At 38.5% G+C, this 22,167-nt stretch overlaps 1 protein-coding gene across 2 annotated transcripts in view; it reads left to right on the forward strand.

Annotated features, from left to right (window-relative positions):
• Positions 1 to 22,167, forward strand: part of ROS1 (ROS proto-oncogene 1, receptor tyrosine kinase) — a 110,822-nt gene that overhangs the window by 8,986 nt on the left and 79,669 nt on the right. For both annotated transcript variants that reach the window (XM_058566836.1, XM_058566837.1), the window contains exons 3-12: positions 709 to 768; positions 2,471 to 2,497; positions 6,846 to 6,906; positions 12,860 to 13,008; positions 13,680 to 13,818; positions 16,559 to 16,760; positions 17,415 to 17,491; positions 18,960 to 19,082; positions 19,243 to 19,427; positions 20,183 to 20,280. In XM_058566836.1, the coding sequence (XP_058422819.1) occupies positions 709 to 768; positions 2,471 to 2,497; positions 6,846 to 6,906; positions 12,860 to 13,008; positions 13,680 to 13,818; positions 16,559 to 16,760; positions 17,415 to 17,491; positions 18,960 to 19,082; positions 19,243 to 19,427; positions 20,183 to 20,280 (1,121 nt within the window). The remainder of the gene's footprint in view (positions 1 to 708; positions 769 to 2,470; positions 2,498 to 6,845; positions 6,907 to 12,859; positions 13,009 to 13,679; positions 13,819 to 16,558; positions 16,761 to 17,414; positions 17,492 to 18,959; positions 19,083 to 19,242; positions 19,428 to 20,182; positions 20,281 to 22,167) is intronic.

Consider the following 22,167-nt stretch of genomic DNA (forward strand, 5'->3'; position numbering starts at 1 on the left):
GAACTTGAAGGGAAGTGAGAAGGGAAAAAGCTGAGAATAGGACACAAATACAAAAGGGGTGGGAGAGGAAAAAAGAGACGGAAAAGAAGGAATTGAGAAGAAGGAGTAGGGGTTCCAGGTGTCGTCATGGCCTGTGGAATCACAGGCACAGACAAATCAAGTGAGGGAAGGAGAAATGGGTGGAATCTGCCCAATAGGAGGCCAGGGCAGCTTTGGGAGAAGGCTCAGGGCAGCTGTGGGGTGAAAGCCGGCTAGTGGGCAGCAGATTTCCCAACTGTCCACCTACTTAGGTTTTGATATGCTGCCTTCCGATGCAGTCCCTGGCTTTGAGCTTTGCTTGTCGCGTGAGGATTCCCCATGGATGCACGATACGCTCGATGCCAGGCTGTCCTGGACCTTACCTGCTGCCATACACCCAGTGGACAGTGTGCCCCCTGAAGGTCGGGGTCTCTGGGTTCTAGGCCTGCTCACCCCAGGCTGAACTCCACTCAGCAACCCTGCCGCCCTGCAGTGAACCACGCCAGGCCCTGCTCTGTGGGTACATATGACAGCTCTGCTGGGAATCCCAAATGTCCTGATCCCTCTAAGGCCACAGACTCCTGGTAGATTTCTATTTCTAAAACATTTTTTGTGAGTATGTTGCACTTTCAGGTGACAAGAAAAAGTCACACTTCTTCAGTCACCATTGTCTCTTCTTGTCTCTTGCAGTGCATCCAAGGATGTCATTTATGGAACTCTGTAGATCAGGAAAGCTGTGCTTTAAAGTGTGTAAGTATTAATTATGTTTCTGTTTTGATACTAATGTTTCCCTCAAGAGAAAAGTTGTCTAAGAGGATTCCCATTTGAATTTCCATTGGCTTTCAATTATTTGGCTTGACTCTAAAGGAAAAGCGTGATAGACTGAGTAATACATAGTTACGGAAAAAAAATTGAGATCAACATTATTAATGCAACTGGAGACCAAGGGAGGTCAATGCAAACCATGGAACCCAGGGATGCCCAATGGCTCTGAACTATAAAGGCCTTTTAACAGAATGTTAGGTATTTGTTAAATTTCTTAGTCCTGCACTTCTCAAATTTTAACATGTTATAACAAGTTTTAACATGTTATCTGGGGGTCTTGTTAAAATGCAGATTCTGATTCAGTAGGTCTTGGGTAGGACCTGGGCTTCTGCACTTGTCACAAGCTCCCAGGTGATGCGATGCTGGTGGTCTCCAACCCACACTTTGCATAGCAGAGCCCTAGATCATGTTCCAAGTTTCTCTAATCCAGAGGTCACAAACACCTAGGTTTAACCTACTTTATGTAGGAAATACTTCCCCCAATACTTTATTTTTCATTTTTAAATTATCTCGGCTTTGCCACTTAATGTGTGACCTAGTTAAGGTACCTAACCCTTTGGTACCTTACTTTCCTCATAATAAATTAGGATAATAATTGTCTCCCTCCTAAGGATGTGCCTGATACACTGGAATTACTCCGATCTCATGGATAAGAATTTTGTAATTTAAAAGTGGGCTACTTTGTTCAGGTTGTTCAAGTCAGAGATGAAATCAGTAAAGATCATGGTAACTTTGGGTAATATTTTCTATTAATGACTCAAATTATAGCATTGAGATTTAAATAAGGACATTAACCTCTTCTCATAGCTTTTCTTGTATAGTTTATCCTCACAGATCTCTATCATGGGAGTTCCTTACGCCCACTCTCTTGTTTGTAACTCTGTGCTTCATAGAATGGAAGTTACCAAAATGTGGAGCAGATGCTATCTGGACTTTCAAACTATTATGCACACTAAAAACACTTTTACCTCTCCTTGGTAACACTCCTTACAAAGTGCAATTTAAATCATCATTTGTCTAGTTACGTGTTTAATATCTTTTGCTCTGACATGTCAGCTCCTCAGGGCAGGATGCTCTCTGTCCTGTTCACACTGTGTCCCCTGCACTGAACACAATGAGGGGCACATAGCAGATGCTCAGACGACACTTGCTGACCAAATGAATGGGAAGTGACTTTTGTTGCTGGAAACAGTCCAAGATGCAGAGTGGACGCTGGAGCGGCCAGTCGGGGCAGGGGAACCGGCTGGACTTTCCTAGCCAGAGCTATTGGTGGTTTTCATTTCAGGTTCTGTCTCCCCCGGGCATCTGCCAGCACCCCTTCAATCTCTCGTCTGGTCCATCAGGGGTTACCTCTTAGTTGACTGAGATTTTCTAGTGGATGTCATGCTCCCCCATTTTTCCAGTGCGGAAAACAATGTAATTTTTTACAGCTGTTTGTACAGTGGCCTTCCTGGACAGGAGGCCCAGTGCTGGGTTCCCTGGGTTTTGATTGGTTTTATTGGTTGTCTGTCAACTGGTGGGACAAGAAATTAATTTGGAAGAAATATGTAGCTAAATGTCATTAAAATTATTTACAACTTTAAAGATTTTAAGTAATTTTACTCTCCTTTTTTTTTTTTCTATGCAGAATGATACCTATGCAGCCATTTGTGAGGTGAGTTGACAATCACTTACAAAAAAGATGTCACCAACCCCCATGCCTTTAACTCTTGTATTAAAAAGCTGTTTAGGAATGAAGAGACCTGAGTCATTCTCAGTGCACAGACACATTCTTCCTGGGAGTCCTGTGACTCTGGGTATAAAAACGGCTGTATAATTCCATTTTGACACAAATATTTGCTTTGTTTTATACATCTAAGTGCATATATGTAATGTATGTATAAATGTGTATAGACACATGTATACACACACACACCTTAATGTGTATACATATATGTGACTAATTTGGTTTGAAAGTTTCTAATTCCTGAAGCCTGGGCAGGAGAGGGTGGGGGGAGAAAGGAAGGGGAGAAAGAGGGAGAAAGGATATTCCTAGGATAACTTATCTCGGCTGATTTCATTTTCTTCCCCATAAACCACGTACTCTCTCATTAAATACAACGCATTAAAACAAAACACTTTAGTTGCAATCTACTTCCTTATTCAACAAACTCCTTTGACAACATTTTGAAACAATTTTTTTTTTTTCCCTGCCATGATAAAAGGGACTTCATGCTAACTCTGGCCACCCGGGTCTCTTCTCACTTCTCGCCACCTGGTCCCCTCCCCTGTGCCTGATCTTCTCTCCTTCAGAAAGACCTTAGGATTTCCGTCTTTTCCTACTCAGTCTTCTTCAACTAAACTCACCTGTCTTGGATTCCACGCCCTTCAGAATTCATTTTAGGTTATTTGACAGTAGGTATTTATGATGAAGCTATGTTATTTCTCAGTTTCAAATCTATGTTGTATTCTATCTAAATGTCCTTGAAACCAGAGAGCAGAACTATCTTATCTTGCCTGAGGAAGGAGTACAAATTATCATCCGTTAGTAAAATAGAAAAATTCCCTTTTAATAGAGGATAAAAATAAAAACCAAAAAATTAAATTGAAATATTTTCTCAATAGGCTGTGATTACTTTGTACCTGACTGAGTTTTCCTTGGGAGTGGATGGTGGTGGGGGTTGGCTAAGAAGAAATAAAACAGAGGGGAAAAGTTGCCGCATATGTAAATAGGCAAAGATCTTTCCTGATTGAGATTAAAAAATAAAACACAACTGCCTGAGAAAGCTTTTATGTCATTAGAGCAAAATTAGCCAAAAAAAAATCTCTTCTTTGCTATTTATACTTTACTATTTCACACTTTAAAATATTACACTTTAAATAACATAGAACTAAACAGTAATACATGCTTTGTAGACACAGAGATAGATACATAGATATTTTTAACTCAGCTGCCTGCACCTTTAAGAAATCAAACTCTTCAACAATTAATGCTTCAACCTAGGAAGCTTGGAATTTTTGCACATGTTCCTTGGAGAAAATAGTCTTGGAAGTGATAGCTAAACAAAATATAACTTAGAAAATGACATCAGCAAGTGAGAGGGCTTATCCCTGATAATTTAAAACACAAATTAGATTATACTGTTCCTAAAAACTTTTTTATGGCTTTTCATTGCCTTTTGAGAAAAATTACAAACTACCAACATTTGCTGGCTCCTCTGCCTCATCTTGCCCCCCTCCCTTGTTCTCTGTGCCGGCTACACTGGCCTTTCCCTCTTTGAGTATACGAGGGGCATTCCTGCCTCAAGGCTTTGGTCTTGCCCAGAGTTCGCAAGCCCAGCTCCTTCTAATCACTCGGGTCTTGTCTTGAGGGTCCCCTCTGCGTGGTTCTTCCTGATCACTCTAACTAAAGTAAGTCTTCTTCCTGCCTAGTTATGCCTTATGCCTTTGGCTTGTTTTATTTTCTTCATAGCACTTTTCATTATCTGAATGTACTTTATTTTTAAAATTTGTTACTCTGTTATTGTCTATTCCCTTCTAAGGGAGTGTAAATTCCATGAAGGCAGCAAACTTACCTGTCTTGCTAATGGCCATATCCTTAGAGCCTAAAACAGTGTTTCGTGCATAAAAGGTATAAATAAATACTTTTTGAACGACTGAATGATTTTTTAGGAAACGAAGCCACAATTCATATGGAGAGGCTGCACTAGGGACATTCCAGGAGGGTGGTGGGGTATGTCCTCCTTGTGTTACGGGAGTGGGAAAAGGCACTGAAAGCATATGTGCCAGTCTGGGAAACACAAGCGTGGAGCCAGAGGGACAATGATAAAGATGCTCTTACTACTATGGAAAAAATGGGATTATGGATGGGAACAGAGACAGCAGGGTGATGTAGCCCCAGGAAGGATAAACTTGGCTTCTGCAGTGGGAATGGCAGCTCAATTGCCTGGAATATGCTGTATAAATTCCCCATTCAGGGGCTTTGGGTCCAGAGTCTGTGAATTCCTTAAATCCAACCACCTTTAGATTCTCTCTAGGCAACTCAAGCTTGAGAAACATTGTATAACTTCATTTGAAGTCCAATATTAGATTGGAAAGAGAGAGAGAGAGAGGCAGACAGATAGACAGAGAGGAAAGAAAAACCTAGTTGATAGCTTTGCCTCCACTTGAGATAACATTTAAACTCCTTAGAGTACAAACTTCCAGTTATAAGATTAATGAGTTCAGAGGATCTAATGCACAGCATGGTGATTATAGCTAATGATACTACATTATATACTTGAATGTTGCTAAAAGAGTTGATCTTAAATGTTCTCACCACAAAAAAGAAATGGTAATTATGTGATGTATGAAGGTGTTAGTCAGCTAATGCTACAATGGAAATCATTTTGCAATGTATAAATGTATCAAATCAACATGTACAACTTAAACTTACACAATATTTTATGTCAATTGTATCTCAATAAAGCTGAAAAAAAATACAAGCCTCACAAAAGTAAATAAAACATTTAAACTACTAGATAGATCAGAATTTTATTATCTATGTTCCCCTGAAAAACTGCAGGACAAATAAGCCCACAATTTCCCCAATAGTCAGGACTAGCTATATTTTCAAGTAAACACTATTCCATCTCCTTTCTTCTTTCTCAGTTTTCTTTCTTGAAAAACAAATCACACGTTACATGATAATTTTGCCGCCACTTGGTATATTTATTCTCTCCAGTTAATGAGCGTATTGAATGTATTTTACTGAGACCTACAAAGAAGATGTGAAAAGTATACTAAACCCTTAAGTTAAATAATCCTGAGCCCAAACTGAGGTATTTAAATTAATCCCTAACTAAGCAAACCTGGGCTTATCAGGCTCCACTTCCTTTGAGTGCACAGATCAAACATTAGCCAGTATTTGCAAACAACAGCCCTTCTCTACCTGGGATGTTGCGGGCAAATGCATTGTGTCGTGGTTTCCACTATTCTTATGAGAAACAATAGCATGTTGTCTTAGGTATTATCATTATAAATTGAATGAGAGCAGGAAGATTGATCATGATTGCATTGTAGTTTTACAATGTGTGTCTTTTCTCCAAGGTTTTTTTTTTTTCTGTAACTAATGTTAATGCATCTGTTAAGAGTTGCAGGAGATTTGTGTCTCAGTCATCAAAATGTTTACTGTGTTTTACTTAATGAGATAAAATGTTGATCATCACTAGGTTTTTGTAGACCTTAAAATTTAACATTGGTATTAAGATATCCACTAAAATGTTCAGTTACTATAAAGTTTATAGTCAGTTTTTGCTTTTTCAAGGAAGGCATGGATATATGAAATAAATAGTCATCACTTCAGGCTAGAGTTTTAGATTATTAGCTTGCTAAACCTTTGACTAAGATGGCAAACAGAATTGCATTGTTGAGCTCAGTGTCTTTTCAGACTGGGGGGTGTCACCCATTAGAGGGTCATGAAATCAACTTAGTAAATAAACAGTCACAATAAACAAAATGAAATAGAATAGAATAGAATAGAATAGAATAGAATAGAATAGAATAGAATAGAATAGATCAGAACATATAAGATTGCACCACAGGTATGGGATTTCTTTTTGGGATGAAAATGTTCTAAAGTTAGATTGTAGTGATGATTGCACAATTCTGTGAGTATACTAAAAACCACTGAACTGTGTGCTTTAAATGGGTGATTTTTATTGTATGTGAAATATATCTCAATAAAACTGTTAAAAAAGAAAAAAAAAGTAAGTACTCTTTCAAGAATCTTTTTTTTCCCCAACATGTATGTGTGTACTAAGTTGTTTTGTTAAATGTATTTGGAATTTGGGACAGGGTCAAAAACTTTGAAAGGTGCTGTTCTAATCCTATTAGCAAATGGGGACTTTAAATATTACAGTTGAAATAATTGATATACAGGTACACCTATATATCAGGCATGCAGATTTCAAAATTTAATGGAAGCTTATCAGCAAAAGCAGTAGAAAGGCTGCACTGACTGGCATGCTACCTGTCTTCCCTAGCGAGAATCCTGTGAGGTCGGCTGCAGCAGTGCTGAAGGTGCATATGAAGAGGAAGTGCTAGGTAAGCAGACACGTGCAACTATTATTGAAAATAATCTACAACGCTCTGGGGGCCTGTGCTTATGTAAGGACAATGAGCCATCTGTAAAATATCTAGACTTCTATATCTCAATGTGATCTATCTATCATTACCTATCTATCTATCCATCCATCCATCATCTATCTATCTATCTATCTATCTATCTATCTATCTATCTATCTATCTATCTATCTATCTATCTTTCTATCTGTCTCAACAATTTCAAATGTGGAAGCCATTTTGATAGTCAGAGGCTCAGCGAGACGCTTCTTTCAGAGCAAAACAGAAGAAACACAGCACATGACTGATGTTTAGAACTTGAAATTTTGTCCTCAGTTCGGTAAATGCCATCACTTCTGTCTTAATGAGGGACAAATGTGAATCCTGAGCCAACTTGATGTCAGGAAATGCCACTGTTTTAATGAACTGAAAGTATAGGAATATTTTATTTAATGTGCATTTTATGATTGAGCTAACACTTATTCAATAGAATAGTTACTATAGGGATGACTCCCTACAAGACTCTGGGAAATTTGCAAAATGGATAGAAGCTATGTTTTTCAGTGGTAGAGTCTGAGGAAGTAAGGAACTTGGCTGTCCGTGTCTCCAGCTTCCTCTGCCTGATTTCAGAGCAAATTGCGTGTGTCTAAGTGGTTTAACCTAGTGTCTTAGTTATCTAGTGGTTTCTGAAGGACCAACGCTTTGATAAGTCTTAGCCTCGATGTTAGAAACAATCTTCCAGAATTCGCCGGGGTCTCCTCCCACTGAGAAATAGACAGTTCCCTCCAGACTGAGAGATGATTGGCTCTGAAGTTGCAGTCCTTGGTTCAATGGCTTGCTCCTTGCTCTCAGAGGCTGATGGGATTTGGAAGGAGGATCTTGCCTTGCTGTCTTGATTTGCCTCTGCCCTTTAGTGTCCCACGAAAGACCTATTTCTGTGGAGAGGTAGTGATATTACATTTTTTTTTCCTTTTGTGTAGTGGGAGTTAGCTCTGGATAAAATGTACATTCTGTGGTTTCCAAACTGTGCACCAAGATGCCCCAGGGCATCACATCTACCTCGCAGGGAGTCATGGGCATTTTAAACATTGAGGGAAACCCAGAGATAGTCAACATCTGTTGGACACTGCTGGAACCAATAGCTGGAGATAGTTCACAGTGTAAACAATGGATTGCACTACATTCCTTTCTATGACATCATATCTTTGCAATGCTGGGTTTTTTGGTGATTGCCGTGACAAAAAGCAAGTACCATGAGAAACTCAGTGTGGAAGAGGAAATGAGGATGGTGGTGCCCAACCTGATTACAATATTGGGGAAGTTCTGCAGTGCCCACTAGACAGAGATCCCATTGGTGTGCAATTATTTTTATTTAAGGATGAAATAAATATATAATTCTGTCCTTTATTTATGTGTCTTTTTTCCCAAACATCTACTAAGTTGTTAGGACATGCCTACTTATTAAGTTATAATACTTAATAAATGGAACTGTTAGGTAATTCTTTTGGTCCAGGGAGTCATGAAAAAATTACTGAGAAACTAAAGATGCCAGAGCTGAGAAAATTTGGGAAACTTTTATTTACATCCTTTGCTTTTTTTTTTATGAGGAAGATCAGCCCTGAGCTAACATCCGCTTCCAATCCTCCTCTTTTTTTTGTTGAGGAAGACTGGCCCTGGGCTAACATCTGTGCCCATCTTCCTCTACTTTATATGGGACGCCACCACAGCATGGCTTAACAAGTGGTGCGTCAGTGCACGCCTGGGATCCGAACCTGCGAACTCCGGGCCACTGCAGCGGAGCACGAGCACTTAACCACTGTGCCACCAGGCCGGCCCCTATTTACATCCTTTTCTTATAATCTAAAATTATACTCCCAACTTAATACAATTCTGTTAGAATACATGTGTAATCAGTGCTTTATTTTAAATTTCTCATTGGCTCTGGATCAATGTCCATGCACCACTAACAAATGAGATGTACCAAGTCTAAATAAAGGCCTTTGTGCTTACAGATCATATCATTAGTTTGTTATAACGAATCATTTTGCCCACGCACCTGAGACTTTGTTTGTCTCTAACATACCTGGTACCTTGTCCATTTATCTGTGGGCCTGCTATTTTTCTATTTTAGATACCCTCCATGTTGCTTTTTCACATGGTAGGGAATGATAATAGCTAATAACATTTTATTGAAATAAAAATAGCTCTTATGTATCATTCATTTATGACTCATTAATTTATAAGTATGTAATTTAAGGTAATTAAATAATTCTAAGTAACTTATATGTGTTAGCTCTTTTTGTAGTTGGAGGTATAAATATTATTATTATCCCCATTTTACAAATGAGTAAAGTGAGGTACAAAGTGTAAATATTTGCTGGGGGCTGCATAGCTAATAAGGGATGTAACTTGAGTTTTAACCCAGCTATCTGATTCCAAAGCCTTTTCTTATTCTCTCTGCCATGTACTCAAAGTAGTAGGTAGCTCAGTTCAGCTTCTCTTTCTCATTTGGTTCACTCTTGTCTTGATATTTTAGAATAAACCTGCTTTACCTCTGTTTTTCCATGTGCATCACCATGGCTTTGAAACATATATCTATATTTAGCTATGAAATTTACATTTACTTGCACTTACATAACTCTGATCCCTTCTGCTCAGTTCTCAACTTATATCTTTTCTGAAGCCTCCTGGTTCTTCTTCCTTGCTCTGCTGACAACTCCATCATTGGACTCCTCTTCAAGGTATCCAATAGCATATTTGCATCCCTGTCATTAAGCATCTCACATCATAAAAGAGGGGAAAAGTGGAACTGTGTTTTGCTTGTATGTTATAATTAGCCAAAAATGAACCAAAAATAGAAGAATCAGCAGAGAAGGGTTGTGCTAAGCCTCTCTGTGGGCTAGACCCTCAGATGACAATGGCCTTATTTTTTTCTGGGTCACAGAGTATTTTAATAGTATGGACTTTAATTCATTCAGATTCAGTGTCTATAGTAATCAGAATTGTGTCAATTTTTCTTTTCACCAGAAAGAGTGAGGTCATGGGAATTTGTATTTAACCATTTTAAGCTCCTTACAAAATTTACCATTTTTCTCAATCAGAGTAGTGATTCTTTTTCTATAAAAGAAAGCTTATCCTCTAAGATCAGGGACAAGGCAACGATGCCTGCTTTTGCTAATTCTGTTCAACTTAGTACTGGAAGTCCTAGCCAGAGCAATTAGGCAAGAAAAAGGCATCCAAATTTGATGGATCCTATAAAAGGCATCCAAATTTGAAAGGAGTAAGGAAAATTATCTTTGTTTGCAGATGATATGATCGCATATGCAGAAAACCCTAAAGATATCACAAAGAAATCTGTTAGAACTAATAAACAAATTCAGGCTAGGAGTGGGATACAAAGTCAACACTCAAAAATCAACTGCATTTCTACACATTGATGATGAGCAATCTGAAAAGATTAAAAAAGCAATTATGTTTACAATAGCATCAAAAAGAATAAAATACTTAGGACTTATCAAGGAGGTGAAAGACTTGTAAAACGAAAACTACAAAACATTTCTGAAACAAATTGAAGAAAACATAAATAAATGGAAACACATCCCCTATTCATGGACCGAAAGACTTAATATTGTTAAGATGTCATACTACCCAAAGTGATCTACAGATTTAAAGCTATCCCTATCAAAATTCCAAAGATGTTTTTTGCAGAAATAGAAAGATCCATCCTAAAATTTATATGGAATCTTAAGGGCCCCCAAATCCTGAAAAGAAGAACAAAGCTGGAAGACTCACACTTTCTGATTTCAAACCTACTACAAAGCTATAGTACTCAAAACAGTGTGGTACTGGTATAAAGACAGATAAATAGATCAACGGACTAGAATAGAGAGTCTGGAAATAAATCCTTACATGTATGGTTAAATGATTTTCATCAAGGGTGCCAAGACCATTCAATGGAGAAAAGACAGTCTTGTAAATAATTTGTGCTAGGAAAACTGGATATTAGCATGCAAAATAATGAAGTTAGACTCTTATATCATATCATATACAAAAATTAACTCAAAGTGAATCCATGACCTAAATGTAAGACCTAAAACTATAAAACTCTTAGAAGAAAACATAGGGCTGAAGCTTCACAACATTGAATTTGGCAGTGATTTCTTGCATATGACACCAAAGGCACAGGCAACAGAAGAAAAATAGACAAATTGGACTTCATGAGAATAAAAAAGTTTTATGCATCGAAAGACACTACCAACAGAATAAAAAGGCAATCAATAGAAAGGGAGAAAATATTTGCAAATCCTATATCTGATAAGGTATTAATATCCGGAATATATACAGAGTACTCTTAAAACTCAACAACGAAAAAACCAATCAATCCCAATCAAAAATGGGCAAAGGGCTTGAACAGACATTTCTCCAAAGAAGATACATAAATGGCCATCAAGCCCATGAAAAGATGTTCAACATCACTAATCATTAGGGAAATACAAATCAAAACTACAATGAAATTCCACCTCACACCCACTAGTTTAGCAACTATAAAAAAATGTGTTGATGAGGATGTGTAGAAATTGGAACCCTATGCACTGTTGGTAAGAATGTAAAATGGTATAGCCACCATGGAAAACAGTATGATGGTTCCTCAAAAAATTAAAGATAGAATTACCATATGGTTCAGCAATTTCACTTGTGGGTATATACTCAAAAGAATTGAAAGCAGGGTCTTGAAGAGATGTTTGTACACCCATGTTATATACCCATGTTGAATTCAGAATAGCTGAAACATGGAAACAACCCAAGTGTCCGTTCATGGATGAAGGGATAAGCAAAATGTGATATATACATACAAAGGAATGTTATTCAGCCTTAAAAAGGAAGGAAATTCTGACATGTGCTACAACGTTGATAAAGATAAGGACATTTTGCCAAGTGAAATAAGCCAGTCACAAAAAGACAAATACTGTTTGATTCCCCTTATATGAGGTACGTAGTGTAGCCAAAATTATAGAGCTAGAAAGTGGAATGGTGGTTGCCATGGGCTAGAGGGAGGGGGAGATGGGGAATTATTGTTTAATGGGTAGAGTTTCAGTTTTGCAAGATGAAGAGTTCTGGAGATTGATGGTGGTGATGGTTGCACATTATAAATGTATTTAATACCACTGAGCTGTATGCTTAAAAATGGTTAAGATAGTAAATTTTATGTCATGTATATCTTAGCACAGTAAAACTTACTGAAAAAAAGGAAGGTGAAGCATTAAATTAGTCACAATTTTGGAAAATAGAAAAAGTAAAGTAAAATAATTTCATCCCAATGGTACATACCATACAGAATTCAGCCCCTCATACAGAGCCTGGCAAGTAGCATCAATAAACATGAGCTTCCAATTGTAATGTCGCTAATGTTTAGACCTCGTGAAATATTTTACAATACAAAACAGCTGAATTTAGAATCCTTTGGAGTAAAGACAATTACTTGCACATATAAAAATAAATTGTTGACAAAATGGGCAATAACAGCAGAATTATAGTGTAAAATTTCAAAAATGTCTTGAGATACATGTCCTTGGGCAAGGGATGGTTCTGTTGTACCCCAGACATGCCCTTGGCACTCACCCCGCTTCCCTGTACAGAAGTGGTATTGCAAGAGAAATCTAGACAGTCTCAGAACACTCCATGTGTTCTTGCCTATAAAAAAAAGACTATCTTCAAAGATAACAGTGAGTTCTATGGGGAGAAAAAGCTGCCAGACTGACTGATTTTTAACAATAAACCAGTTGACTATGTGCCAGTTATTGTCCAAGTATTGTTCATATTGTGGCAGGATGTAGTGGTAGCAAGAGAATGCTGAGAGCACTGGATGCAACAGACACATTCTTTCCTGCCTTGACAGACAGGGTGCCTGGTGAATGAAATCTCGTTTTCTCCCCAGAAAATACCGACTTACCCACTGCACCCTTTGCTTCTTCCATCGGAAGCCATGGTGTGACATTACGATGGAAATCTGCCAACATCTCTGGAGTGAAATATATCATTCAGTGGAAATATGCACAACTTCCTGGAAGCTGGACTTACACGGAGGTATGAAAACCTGCCTATGTACTTAAACACGAACTTTTTTTTTTGTTATTAGATGTGCCAAATTACTATATATGAGTAAAGGTGTAAAGACATTCTAGAGAAGATTCAAGCATTAAATGAGTGGTTGGATTAGAGGAACTTTAGTCTCTGCTCCTCTGTAACATACTAATGCTAAACCCCTTATTTTTGAGGAAAATAGATTATTGGACATATATTTATTTCTTCAGCACAGCATCATATAACCAGCTACTCATATCATTGATTGTTATTTTCCCATCCTGTTTAAAATGATTCCACTAGGATGGAGGGCAGGGAGGTCATCCAGGACCGTCCTGTTAGGAAAGCTTGAGGAAATTCAGAGAAAAATAGTTCCAAGACACCAAGTATACTACATAGCAAAATGAAAGTAAAGCCTTGAGGCAAATGCCAAAGAATTGAATCCATAATTTTGCAATTTTGAAGCAGGAAAGCATTTCTGTGTGAATGATGCAGACTGACGTTCTGGATGCCTTGGCTCTAAGCTCCAGCCTCCCTTTCATCTGGTCTGGCAGGCTCTGGGTCACCCCATATCCAAAAGGCCATCCATCTTCTGCAAACTGATCTGTGCTCCTGAGTCACAGCGTACGGTGGTGATTCTGCAAATGCTGATGATGGGTCTCTCATTGATCTAGGCCGTGTCCAAGCTCTCATACGCGGTGGAGCCGCTACATCCCTTCACTGCGTATGTTTTTCGAGTGGTTTGGATCTTCACAGCCCAGCTGCAACTGTATTCGCCCCCAAGCCCCACTTACAGGACTCACCCTTCCGGAGGTACGGTGTGCACACGTTTCTTACGAAATAAGGAGATTATTCCAAAGCTTTGGTTTAGTTCATTTTTATTTTAAACAATGAAATAAATGTATTCCTTCATTAATTGATCCATTCAGCAATTATGTACCTGACTGTGTGCTAAGTAGTGTACTAGGTGCTCACCATATCTCTGTGATCCAACAAAAAGCCCTGCTCTGGTGGGGCTCACATTTTGGTGGAGGACAAATACTCTAAGCAGTGAACATAATAAATAAGGCAAGTATTTGTAAGTGGAAAAGTGCCGTGCGGTATGGTAAGAGGAACATTCTGAGCAAGGTCTGTCCTTTAAGGGCTTGGAAATGGGCAGTGGGGGGGAAGGAGGGTCAGGTTGAAGTAAAAATCAGGTGGTCAGAATAAGCCTCAATAAGCAGTTAGGAGTTATGGAAGGTTTTAAAGCGGAGGAGTAATTGCTGCACGTGCTCCTTAGAAAGATAATTTTGGCAGCATGCGTAGAATGGAATGAGGGAATGAGAGAGTTTAGAAAGTACGGGGTAGAGAGACCAGCTGGGAGGTTTTTATAATACTTCAACATTTTATCAGAGATGATTTAAAAAAGTAGTACATATATCGGAGCATTTTCTGCTTTCTTCTTTTGAAGATGTGACTTCTATACCAGGAAAAGGATTCAAGCCTAGAGCCTTTTCGGGAGGTGAATGTCTGGGGCAGACCCTCAGGGAGAGTTGTCTGGTGCCCTCAACCTCAGAGTTAGTTGAGGGGACCTGGGAGGACTTGCTCCAGGCCAGATGGTAGCTGTCCTCACCCCTTAGTTCTGGAACTTGAGCTGTGTGCAGAGACCCTCAGATTGAACTAGGCCTTGGACCTAAGCATAGCTGGACAGCTGATGAAGTTGGTTGGGGCATTTCCCCTTCCCTGAATAGTGCCCTCTTCTTGCTTATCAGATTTTAGGGTATGTGTGGTCACCTCTGCTGATTTATTACCTGACCATCCTTAGAACATCAGGTCAGACACTGGCCTCGGGCCATGTTTGAAATGTTCCAGATCAGAGTAGAATACATGGATCCTTCTTTGTTCAAAGCAATGCCTCGTGTACTCCAACAGTGCTGGAACATTTTCCAGGGCTGGAGAGACACCATGGTCCAGGGCCCACAGCTAATCAAATCAAAATAATGAAGAAAGCAAATTTTTCTTTCCATTTCTAGGCCTTTCTCCTGATTATACAAGCCCACATACCTTCCAAGTGTTACAGATCTTGTACTAGGTGTTCTTTCCATGGATAGCATCTCATGCCTCAATTCTTTCACTTTTCTAGTCACCTCAAAACTTATAAAGTTGTCTGTTTTGTGTTCCATTGCCTCATGGCTCTGTTCTCCTTTAGCTATGGGAAATATATAATTTTAGATGGTATTATTGCCTTTTAATTGGAGCTCTTGTGAAGATAATTTCTTAACCAAGCGGAATGGCTTTTAGGCAAATGCCTCGCCTAACCTGACCAGCCTTTCAGGGAATATTTTTGTGGGGGAGATTTGGACAATAATCACAGCTCACCATGTAGGTGGCATCTAACTTGCTTGAAGTGGAGCAGATCATGTCTGGGCATTGACCCTAATGAGTTAGGATTTTTGAGATCCTGATTCTAATTCAGTGGAAGATGACTCCTACTTCCCTGTTCACCAAGGTGACTGGATGGAGCAGAGGAATGATGCAATGATGATTGTGTTTGCCAAAGATGAGTCTGAGAGGCGACAGGAACTGTAAGAGAGAAAGACTGAGAGATCAGTTAAGAGCCTTTAAAAAAACTCATCAGTGTGAGGGCTGAACTGTCTAATTTCTCCCAACTCTAATGAGTCAGGGGTGATGCGGAGCATCTGCCAAAAGCGTTCAGAGGGAGAGAAGTCTACTCAAGAGCAAAGTGAATCAAAGTATGTCTTTCTCCGGAAAGAGAAAATGAGAGTGTGATTTCAGGGGATGGGAGGTATGAAAAGTAGGTGGAGACACAGGTGGAAGACAGGCTGTTAGATCATGTGTTTTCCTTTCTGTTCTTTGCCACTCAGGTAGCTTCTAAAGTCTATGAGTGAATGCTTAATTAATTGATGTGTGCTTTTTTAATCCTTTGCAAAGGAAAGAGTGCTGCTAATGCGCAGTTAACCTGGATCCCAAGGGACCTTGGGAGCTGGGGGAAGGAAGGTATAGTCTGAGTCGGCAGAGCTGATGCCAACAAAAGTGCAGCAGACTGTTCTAATCAGGCTTATTATCTGAACCCCTATCTTTAGCTGGAACTGCTCAGGCCACAGCACTCTAGCGAGTGAAAAGGCCCCAGGACTGCCTTCTTTCAACTCCTGTTAATCATTGACTCCAGCTTTGTTACTGATTCTCTTCTCTTTCCTAAGCTGGTTCCATCCCATGTTTCAATTCATTTAGGTCTCTGGAGATTTTTGACAACTTTTTTTTTTTAGAGCACTTATCCTGTTTGTATACTTCCACATTTAATTTTATTTCACAAATTAGAAGTGAGGAAAATAACATTCAAAAGAGCCACTTAGGAAAGCAGCTAACTGGTATCATTGAGAGATTAAGAGTTGCTTCTCATAAATATCTTACCACTTTCTCTCTATCACTTATTTTGAATATTAATAAAAATATTTCATTTATGCTCTTTCCAAAAAACAACAAATTTTCCTGTCCTATTTACATTTTTCCCCGTACGTTTTTCTGCTCACTATGCCTCGATTATCTCTTCCAGTTCCTGAAACTGCTCCTCTCATTAGAAACATTGAGACCTCAAGTCCTGACACTGTGGAAGTCAGCTGGGCTCCACCTCAATTCCCAGGTGGACCTATTTTGGGTTATAACTTAAGGCTGATCAGCAAAAATCAAAAATTAGATTCAGGGACACAGAGAACCAGTTTCCAGTTTTATTCCACTCTGCCAAATACCACCTACAGGTAAGAATTAAGTGGTGCAAGGGAAGTGTAACCAGCGTGGCTGCAGGCATGATAATTATTTAAGAAATATGGCTGAAAAATAGTTTAACTGTATTTTGAGAAGTCCCACTGACTTTGTGCTGTTGGCTTAAAGTTATTGTGGTTTTCCACAAGTTTGTATGTTTCTTAGATTACACCATCCTAAGCAAAAACATTCTCAAATATTTCTATTATATTCAGAGGATCCTTATAAATATAGGCTAATAAAGACATCATAAACAGCATGAATATCATTTCTTCATTTAATCCAACATGAAAAAAGTAAGGAGGTGAGATTCTGTTAATGGTATTTTTTTATTAACCATTAGGGGGATTATTTTATTATTGCTAGCTTTCCTAGGATTTACTAAGACCTCTTTAAATTAGGGTAGGAATGGGGGTAATGCAGATAGCAGAGTTCAGTTTTTGACCTCAGTGACCCTGAACTGTTCTATGGGGAATACAAACAAGGATGTGATTGATGGTCGTTTTAGTGCTCAGCATTGGCACCAAGTAACTAGATACGTGCTTTGCCACATTGTCCTTTAAATAGAAACGTTATTGCTCTTTCTATTTTTATCTCATATTCACACCATGCCATGTGAAACCCATCTCTCTAATTTGTTTTTGGAATAGGTTTTTTATTGCAGCAGTAAATGAAGTTGGTGAGGGGCCGGAAGCAGAATCTAGTATTACCACTTCGTCCCCAGCAGGTACGGCCCAAGGATGCCCCTTCTGTTTCATGGGAACTGAGGGGTGGCGAGGGTGGGTTCAGATCTTAGAGGTCCTGGGTCATCTGGTATTCCTCAAGACCCCACCTTTTTGCCCAGATGAACACTGTCTTTTGGGTACTTCATAAGTTTTCGATTTTAAGTGAATCCCAATATTTGATAAATAGAAGTTAAATTGTGAGATCGAAGGTTTTCACATCAGAATTTAGGACTCTGAAAATTAGAATAAAAAAATTTAGGGATTTAAAAAATATGGCCTCAAACAAATCTTTGATTTCAGTAGAAATGACTAGTGAGAATGACTCGCATTTACATACTTAGGGGGTCCATATAACCTTTCTGCCCTAACCCCCATTTTATATTATGCATCGTCATTTAATACATATCAGATGTCTTTTTCTTCCAGTCTCCTTAAGGTTTTTAAATATATCTGGACTTAATAATTTACATTTTACCATCGTGAATATTCAAGCTACCAAATTTGCTTTTGTTGTTATTCTGTAAGTACCATATTTTTGGCTTTGGCATTTTAACTATTGCTCTGAGAAATTGAATACTTACTGCCTGATGCCTATGTGGGCAAAATAATAAATTAAAACGCTTTCTAAGAAGCCCCGAAATATTTTGGGCAAACTAGCAAAAGAGTTTTGAATAACACCCAAATATTCCAAATGCTGGGTCTCTCTTTTCTATTTTCACTAGAATTTGCTGATTTCAACATCCCTTACCCCAATATGCCGGTGGGTATGGAATGTTATCTATCACCAGCTTTTAGTTTTTTTTTTGGCTGTTACTAGACTCTAAGAAAGGAGAGGTATTTTTGTTATGTAAGAAGCATCCAGAGGGCAAGTTCTATATAGAGGAGGCTGAAGGTTTTTGTTACTGTGATTATTGCATAACATTTATTAATTGCCCTAAAAGTGTTCATCAATGCACATGGCATCAGTCTCCAATGGAACAGGACATCTAGCAGAGTTCTGCAGACCTCAAATTCTATTCCTCTAAGGACTTTTCTCCTGCCTCAAAGGGAGAGATAATTGAAGACAAAACAGAGACAACCAATGTCTGTCTATACGTGTGTGTTTGTAACAACCCGCTCTGGCCTGGGCTGGACCACTCCCACCATGCAGTCAAATTCTCATGGCTGAGGATAATGAGCTGAGTTCCTGCTGGAGCAAGGCTGTTGAGAACGGTGATACCCCATGTGATGTTATTTGGAGGGCATTAGGGGCACATACACATAAATTCTCCTTGATTGACACTCTACTTCTTACCCCAATCATAGAATAGTGTCACTTATGCTGCAGCCGAAATGCCCCAGTGCCTTCAGAGAGAAGCTGGCAAGGCTCTTTCAAGTGCCAGTCCCCTTGCTTTGAAGGGTGATCTTGAACTTTTTTTGTGTCAATGTGCATATGGTTGGTCTATCTGTCTCTAAATCATGTTGTTTCAGTTCAAGAAGAGGAACAGTGGCTCTTTTTATCCAGAAAAACTTCTCTAAGAAAGAGATCTTTAAAACATTTAGTAGATGAAGCACATTGCCTTCAGTCAGGTGCTACACGCCATAATATTACAGGTCAGTATAAAAGAGAGAAATGTTAGTGTAAAAAGAAAGATCCAGGTTGACTTCCATTTTACTCTCTTTATTAAAAATTAAAGAAATAAATTCTCCTTCTTGTAAGTTTTTTGTCTGGTTGTTGTAAAATAACACACATATATCTGCATGGCTCTTCTAGGAATATCAGTTCATGGCCACCAGCAAGTTGTTTACTTCTCTGAAGGAACTCGCATATGGGTGAAGAAGGTTGCCAACATGTCTGATGTGTCTGACCTGAGAATTTTTTACAGAGGTTCAGGATTAATTTCTTCCATCTCTGTAGATTGGCTTTATCAGAGAATGTATTTCATCATAGATGAACTGGTTAGTCTGAGAATTTCAAGTGAATAACTACATATTGATACTCATATGTGTATCTTGGTATATTTACAAGTAAACACAATTCTTTCTTTCATTCCATAAGTACTTATTGAGTATTTACTATGTTTTAGACACTAGGTTAGCAAGGAATCATAGATCTAGTCTATAGGAGGGTCTAGACCATACCTAGTGCTAGTCCTGATCTACCATTAAATCATCTCTATGATTTTTCAGAGCCATGAGTTCATACGGATGATAATTCACCTTCCATAAGATAGTGGAGGTAGCTGTGTTATCGATAGGTGAGACTGCCAGTCGTGATCAAGGTCAGCTGCAAGTATTTTAAGTTATTTCATGACCAGGGGTCACTTTACTAGGTCCTCTGAAAATAAAGTATTACTGAAATCTCTGAGAAGACACAGTCTTAATGCGTTTCAAATTTCCTTCTTTGAAAGGGACAGTCTTATCGCAATCACTATGCCTGGAAACCCATAAGCTTGGACCTGGCTTAAATATTAAAAATAGTTGAGTGCCTCCACAGCCACGAAAATGGTCCTTGTATTTCATTGATGTTAGTAGGATATAAACTCATTAGGATATAGGTTATAAAACTGACTTTTAAGGGCTTTGTTATGTTTTCGAAAAGTGCTCAGTGACTAGCATAATTCTAAGCCCAGAACAGATGCTCAAGAAATACTTGTTGGCCAAATTGAATATAGACAGACACTAATCCTACTGATGTATTTTTGATCCTCTAGGTATGTGTCTGTGATTTAGAGAACTGCTCAAACATTGAGGAAATTACTCCTCCCTCAATTATGGCACCTCAAAAAATTGTGGTTGATTCCTACAATGGGTAAGTGTTGGCCTTTTAAATATGAATTCTATTCCATTGGCAAGAACCTTTGGGAAACTTGCTTGCTAATGAAACATTATAGTACCAGATGAGCCAATCTATGTATCTTATTTCAAATTTAATTAAAACCAGGCAAAGTTTTCATTTTATGGAGCCAAGAGGAAATATCTTTCAAACTTGATCCAACTTTCTTTCAAAGTTAACATCTAACAACTTCTCTACTTAAGTAGTTTTTCTTCTCTCCTTCACAGTGAAATATGGGTATACTTGAAAGACCTCTTGTCTAGGACCCAGGGGCCTGGATTCTAGCCCTGGATTTGTCACCATTTTAGGGCACGACTCCGGGTCTCCTTGCCCCCTCAATGTTCCCTGTGAGAAGCCCTCCAGCCTCTGTTTTCTCCTTTCATCACATGGTTTCTTTTACTGAGCAATTCAGCAGCAGTTCATTTCTCTGGTCTGGTTCTCACAACTATCAAGAGGCTGGTTTAGCGAGAACACTGCTAGCAACCACCTAGGAGACAGGAATTGATGGTTAATAACAAGTAAAAATTTTCCTTTACAAATAACTATTTTTCCCCTTGCCACAAATGAAATGGACACGTTTTAGCTTAGTTGTGCTGCTAAATTGCAGTAGGACCTGGAGCAAGTAACATCATTTATTTCATCCATCTATATGGGGAAGACAATAATACCCAATTGGGTTATTTTGAAGATGAAATGAGGTATTCACCGTGAAAGTGTTTTGTGATCTCCAAATGCACATAAAAGAGAAGGATGAAAACATAGAAAGTTATTTCAGAGTTACGATTTATTAAATATGACCAGATAATTACAGGTTAGTAACTAATAAGCAAGGCCAAAGTTTGTAAGATTAGACTTTTTTCTTTACTATAGGAATAAAGTTTTTTTTTTATAATTTTATTTATTTATTTATTTTCCCCCAAAGCCCCAGTAGATAGTTGTATGTCATAGCTGCACATCCTTCTAGTTGCTGTATGTGGGACGTGGCCTCAGCATGGCTGCAGTAACGGTGCGTCAGTGCGCGCCCGGGATCTGAACCCGGGCTGCCAGCAGCGGAGCGCACACATTTAACCACTAAGCCATGGGGCCAGCCCCAAGTTGTTTTTGTTTTTAATGAAAAAAATATAGTCCATAACCCTTTTTATTTTTCACGGATTGATCTTCTTGAAAAACGATTGCTCATTATTGATTTAAAATCAAGCTTTTCTATTCATATTCATTCATAATTTACTAGATATTTATTTTACCATCTTAGGTTTGAAGGAATTACTGAATTATAGAATATTTTTTTAAAAACCCTGTGATGTAGAGCAAGTCCTTTGGACTCTCTGGATCTTATTTTCCTCATTTATAAAAGTCTAAATATCCCATGGAATGTAATTTTGTTGCTGGTAATTACACAAAATGACTCATTCTGAAGATAATGAACTTCACCCACTAAATCAGTTACTCAAAGTGCGTCTCATTGAGGTCTTCGGTGGCTCTTTTTTCTGTGACGATAAAATTGATTTGTGCTTAGATTTTGAAATGTGACTAGAAATGATAATGATAATTAATAGTTATTGGGCACTTAATATACGCTTCTAAGTGCATTACTTCCAGTAATTCATTTAATCCTTGTTCAACTCTGTAAAGCAGATACTTTCATTATCCTGATTTTATAGATGAGGAAATTGAAGCAAAGTTTGATTTAGTAACTGCCCAAGATCACGCAGCTATTTCTTGATGGAACCAGTATTTGACTTTCTACTCCAGGGCCTGTCATCTAATCATCTCCCTATACAATGACAATCAGATAATTTTTAGCAACATTTTGTATGTAGTATTCCTAAAGAATTCCAGATGTGTGAAGTAGTGTATTCTCCT

The sequence above is a fragment of the Diceros bicornis genome, chromosome 23, assembly GCF_020826845.1.
Source record: "Diceros bicornis minor isolate mBicDic1 chromosome 23, mDicBic1.mat.cur, whole genome shotgun sequence".
NCBI lineage: Eukaryota > Metazoa > Chordata > Mammalia > Perissodactyla > Rhinocerotidae > Diceros > Diceros bicornis.